Below are 5,727 nucleotides of genomic sequence, written 5' to 3'. Positions count from 1 at the left end.
GGGCGGTGGAATCGGGACCCGGCCCACCCGGCGGCAGAGCAGCAGGCAGCTGCCTGCGGAGAGCAGCGCGGCTGCGGGGATGCAGCGCAGGAGAAGCCCCGACGGTGCCGCTGGAGTCAGCTTTTCGCTGGATGAAACACGAGCTTCATGCCCAGTATCCCCATTTCAAAGGGCCTGATGCTTTGGGAAGAGGTGTAAACTTAAAACAGATCTGGATTTCTTCGTAGCGACTGAGACTGCACCAGAGGGAAAAGTCCAAGCAGAGGATGCTGCCTGCTCCATGCCACCTCCTCCAGGAAATTCTCCTCCACCAGCCCTGCTCCACACACCCCGTTTCCTCCCAGCTGAATCCCCAGAACACGAACGAGAGACTCACGTGGATCCAGCCCAGCGTCACCAGGCCGTGCTGGTCCTGGATCATGAAGAGCTCCTCCTCATTCTCCGTGTTGCAATAATCGGGGCCGCCGTGCTGCTTGGGCACGATGACGTGGGTGATGGTGAACTCGTTCCTCATCTGCAAGGCAGCACAGGGAGGCTGTTACCCACCGGACACCCCCAGCAGAAGCCACTGCTGCCGCCCGCTGGTGCGGAGGGCATTTCCTAAGCACACCCCCACAGAAGCATCTACCATCCACTGACAGGTCACAGAAATTGTATCTGCAAGTGACTGACAAGGGAGTCGCGGGATTTTCTGAGTCTGAGCGTGACCCACAGTTTTCTGTTTCCTTTTTCCTGAGCATCAACAAGAGCTCAGGGAAGTCCTGGATGTCCGAGGAAGCCAATCTCGCCCCTCGCCTGGAGATGATGCCTCAGAACTCAGTAATCACCAAGCGTCTGGAAGCAGCTGGACAGCAGCAAGTTGCTACCTCGGCCGACTCCATTTCTGAGCAAACTTCCGCAGGCAAAGCGGCCCTGAGAGGCGCAGGGGAGCCGGGCTGAGCTGCCAGTCAAAACCTGCGCACACAAACTCTCTGGGGGAGAAGGAACTGTCTCCAGTCAGTGTTGGCACAGCCTTGTCTGGGTGTCAGTTCACAGCTGGGACACCTCAGAGCTGCCAGCAGCAGAAGGACAGGCCACCGGAGCTGCCTGTCACCACAACGTGGGTACCCAGCAGAGTCTTTGACAGTGTAGAGGAAGCTGAGCGCCCACAGGGATGGTGGCTGGTACCTCGCTTGGTGTGAGGAAATCCTGAGGTAACGGGGAGGGAAAGACGAGGCGGATCATCCCTAACGCTCACGTGAGATCCTGGTGATCAGTGAAACTGCACTACAGCTTCCGTGGCAAAAATCAGGCTCCTCCAGCCATTGACAAAAGCCCCTGCACCACTTCCAGGGTCTTAACCAGGATTACGACCTTACCAGCTTACCACAGAGGATCCCACACGTCTCCACACCCCGCACTGTGTTGGCGTCGGCCAGCCGGAGGAATTTCTGGCAGAGCTCCCTAGGGACGATGACCTGGCGAAGGACATCCATCCCTGCACCTGCGGGGAGAGTGGGAGCAGGGTGAGCAATGACAGGCGGGGACACCGGATCCCTCGGGTCTGTACCTGAAGGGATTAGACTGGGAAAATCCAGCCTGGAAACATTAACGGCTCTAACGTCTGTACTTGCAACAGCAGCAATGGAAATGAAGTCACTGTGACACCCCATAAAGGACACTCCCTCCCTCCTTCAAAAGGGGAACACGCAGAGGGGAAAGGACCTTTAGCAGTGTCAAAACCCAAGTATTTTGTTGAAGAAAATGAAGGCACAAACATTTACAAACCATCATTTAAGGTTAGACTGGTTAAGAACCAGCCCTTTGAAAGTGTCCGACTCGGTATTCTGGAGCTGTTGGCAGCAGAGGAGGAGTCAGTCAGCCTAGCCAGGATCTAAAACCCAGCGTCCAGCAAGGCACTGGGTCTAGGAAAGGCAAACTGGCTGTAGACTCTAGGTGAGACTGGGCTGAGAAGCGCGGGGGGCCGGTTCCCCAGAGCAGGCAGCTCTCCCCAGCCCTGCAAACCTTTACTGGACAACGGGGAGAACATCCAGTGCCTTGGCAGGCCAAAGCCCCAAAGGGATGGAGCCACGGTATTTCCAAGAGCTCCCCAGACTAATCAGCTCCTCGGCCACGTGTGGCTCAGCCCCAGCAAGGGAGAAGGGGGCACCGAGAGGTACTAACTGTTTTCCGTGCTCCCCAGAGCACTGGGTTTCAAAGATCTGTCCACGACGGGCGGTTTGGATGAGACAGTCCCCGCTGAAGGACTTGCAGGGTGAACTGGAGAGACGGGAACCTTTGGGATTAAATCAGTCGGGGGCTTTTCCACGCCAGGGATGAGGGGTCCGTCCAGGAGCTCGGGACTCGGTTCTGGCTTTCCAAATTCCTGCACTATCCTTAGACGTTCTTTCTCCAGGTCCTGTCGTCGAATCATCTCCTCGAAGGCATGAAACTGCTCTTGCTCTGCCTGCTGCTGCTTCATCAGGGCTACCCGATTCCTCTCCTCTTCCAGCTGCTGCTGCAAAGCCAGATTCCGGGCAGCTTCCTCCTCCTCCTCCTTCTGCAAGGAGAAATATGACAAGGGACATCAGCAGGCGGGGGAACACGGGCAGAGCACAAAGCCTACACACTGCTGACCCTCAGCAATCCCAGATTCCCGTTTAAGGGAGAGAAGGAAACCAGCAAACTGCACTCCCTGCAAGGAAGCTTCAGCCTGTGGAACAGAGATCTCCACATCAGCTACCCCAGGGCAGTAAAACTGCTGCCTTACCCTCCCTTTTCCACAGAAACACCGTCCCAGGTTGATTTCCCTCTGTCCCATCTCTAAAATCGCTCTTGTCCACAGCAAAACCAACTGCAGAGTTTGCTGCTTTGCCCCCAGAAGCCCAGATCCTCGCCCATGTCATTACCAGCCGCCTGCCGAGTTTGTGGATCGTAAGACCTAGCCTCATGTTGGGACAAAGAGAAAAAAACCCACCCACCAACAGTCCCAGCTCAGACCGCCTCCAGCACGCACAGTGAGAAGAGACACAGGGACATCTATGACAGAGCCACCCACGTCATGGCAGCGGAGGCATGACTGGGACTGGACCCAGACTTCTCAGCTCAGAGCACGCAGGGAGCCCTGGAGACCTGCCCTCTGCCAAACCCCTTGTGGCTGAGGGGAGCACAGGCCTCCAGTCTCCTCTCACTCACCTTTTGCTCCACGTACTTAGCATAGTCCTTGGCGTACCTCTTTAACAGCTCCTTCTTGAGCTCTTCGGCTCTGGGGAAGGCCACTTCTTTGAGTTTCTGGAGGGAGGAAACACAGATGTGAGCATGATGGCCCCAAGGCAAGAAAAACTAGACCCCCACAGATGCAAGAACCAATGGGAAAGGCACGTGGTCTTTAAAGAGCAGAGACTTTCCTGGGAAGGAAAGGACACGCCAGCGCTCAGCAGAGAGTAAGCTGGATGACCACCGACAGCCCAGCGCGAGCACAACGGGGTAAGAAGCCCCCAGACGGTAACTCGCAAGGGGTCAGGACTGCCCGGTCAAGCCAAGGCCTCTCGGTGTTCGTGTGGATCCCTCACCCCAGAGCCAGGAAACCCCGAGGCCGATGACCCCACAACATTTCTGCCAGCAGCCGCCCAGACCTGGCAATGTTTCCACTTACTTTCACCGTTTCCCTCTTCTCGGGAATGACGGCGGTTTTGTAATCGCGGTGCTGCGGCAGCTTCTCAATGAAGAGCCTGCAGGGACAGGAGAGAAGCTGCATTTCTGCACCATGGCAGAAAAGGGACAAACACGAGACAGTAAGGGGCATTTTGGGGGTACGGATGGTTCCTCCCCTCCCAGTATTGTCCCCTTGGCTCTGCCACCTCCCTGGGCCCACAACCAGGACAGTCGTCTGCCCTTCTGCAGGAAACCCTCCACCCTCTAACAGCCTCCTGAGCTCTTTGTGGCACCCAGGAGGTCTCGCTCCCTCCCAGGGGAGGGCCCCGCACAGATTTTTCTTCCACCTGGACTTTGGAGACAATCCTCAGGGATAAAAGTATTTGTTTGGGACAGAAACATTAATAGGCTGGTCTAAATGACCAAGGACACTGGTGGCAATTGGGGAAGACCCTCAGGCACCTGCCTACACTTCTACGAGCATCCCAGGGGACTGCAGGCAAGCTCAAGGACTCGGCTGACTCAGTGCTCGCTCCGTCCTTCTGCATGGGGGAACAAGCTGTGCAGGAGACGGGGAAAAGAGAAAACTCGCAGGAAGCTGAAAGCGAACTCACAACAGCTCCAGCTGCTGCACCAGGAGCCTTTTGGCTCTGTGGCCCCATCAGCCCGGAGGTCAGGGCGAGATTTCAGGCCGAAGGGCTGTTTCTGTGCAGGCTCCTGGGAGGGAAATCAAGCCTGAGCTCAACATCACCCCACTCCCAGCACAACTGCCGTCAGGATAACCTTCAGCTTCTGTACAAACGGGCTAACTGTTGCCCCTTTGCAGGGAGCTTGGCTGGACACAGCGGTGAAGACGAGGAGAAGGAGTCCTGCAAGCACTCGAGCAAGGAAAGAAGCCCCCAGACACGGGGCAGTTCACTCTGGCTCAGCTCTGTGAGGCTTCCCAGGCTCGAGACAAGGGGCAAGAGGCACAAACTGGAACTGGGAAGTTCCACGTGAACAAGAGGAGAAACCTCTTTGCTGAGAGGGTGAGGGAGCCCTGGCCCAGGTTATGGAGTCTGCTGGTCTGGAGAGATCCCAAACGCACCTGGACACCAAACTGGGCACCCTGCTCTGGACTGGATGGTGCCCAGAGGTTCCTTCCAGCCCCACCAATCTGTGGTTCTGTAAGGTATCCCCATGTGATCCTGCGAACGAGTCCCCAGCAGCGTGCCAGCTGATCACATGCTCAGGGCCAGCTTAGCTGGCTCCTTATCTCCTGATAAGCTGCGCTTGCTCTGAGTGTCCACACTCCTTTGGATGCTGTCCAGCTCCTCTAGAGCAGCCTCATGCCCAGGCACAAGGAATAAGGGTGGTGAGGACCAGGCTGTGCCCCAGGGAGCAGCACAAACTGACCCAGCAGAGCCAAGGAGGGGAAAACTCAGGGGGGACAGAGTGAGAACACTCTTCACGCTGAGAAGCCTCTGTGCTTAATAATAAACCCAGCTGCTCCCCAGCCTCAGTCCTCTGGGATAAAGGAAGGAGTTTCTGCAACCCCAAATGCTCCTGGTTGCCACGGAGAGCGTGAGGATGCTCTTGGCAGCAACTGCAGGATCAGCACAACCGTGTCACAGCCCGGAGCCATGGAGAAGCCGTTGCCCCACCCGTAACGCCCAGCAAGGTCCCCGCTCCCAGCTGGTGGTTGTGAAGTAGGTCACTGTGTCGAGGAGACAAAACAAGGCAGTGATCATTGCCAGCAGCTCGCAGATTAAAATGGAAGGGATTAATTAAGAAAGATTAAGAGCAGATGCTGGTCCGGAGAGGATGGAAAAATCCAGCAGGGACAGCTGGATTTCCACAAGTCAGGAAGGGGGGAAAGAAACGGGCGCCAGGATGAGAGGAGGACTCAGGCAGCTGGAGGAAAACGCTGGGGCAAGACCAGGCAGCAGTGGGCTGGGGATGGAGGCAGGGGAGGGCAGGAATGGCTCACGTTTCCCATCACCAGCCCAGCTGAGGCTTGGCAAGGCAGAAACACCAGGAGGTTTGGCTTGTCCAAACCTCCGCCTGCTCCTGAGTCCACTACGAGCAGCAGCTGTTTGGCAGCAAGCAGCCACA

The 5,727-nt window shown here is 56.7% G+C and overlaps 1 protein-coding gene across 1 annotated transcript in view; it reads right to left on the bottom strand.

Moving 5' to 3' along the window:
* Window positions 1–376: 376 nt before the first annotated feature.
* Window positions 377–5,727, bottom strand: part of STAMBP (STAM binding protein) — a gene marked incomplete at its 3' end in the record, with an annotated part of 8,970 nt that continues 3,619 nt past the window's right edge. The window contains exons 2-6 of the mRNA XM_010143016.1: window positions 3,635–3,710; window positions 3,175–3,270; window positions 2,164–2,539; window positions 1,359–1,483; window positions 377–514 (exon numbers count right to left, since the gene is read on the bottom strand). Of these exons, the coding sequence (XP_010141318.1) occupies window positions 377–514; window positions 1,359–1,483; window positions 2,164–2,539; window positions 3,175–3,270; window positions 3,635–3,710 (811 nt within the window). The remainder of the gene's footprint in view (window positions 515–1,358; window positions 1,484–2,163; window positions 2,540–3,174; window positions 3,271–3,634; window positions 3,711–5,727) is intronic.

This window comes from Buceros rhinoceros, unplaced genomic scaffold, assembly GCF_000710305.1.
Source record: "Buceros rhinoceros silvestris isolate BGI_N320 unplaced genomic scaffold, ASM71030v1 scaffold35479, whole genome shotgun sequence".
In the NCBI taxonomy this organism is placed as follows: domain Eukaryota; kingdom Metazoa; phylum Chordata; class Aves; order Bucerotiformes; family Bucerotidae; genus Buceros; species Buceros rhinoceros.
This window is presented reverse-complemented; position numbering and strand designations above follow the sequence as displayed.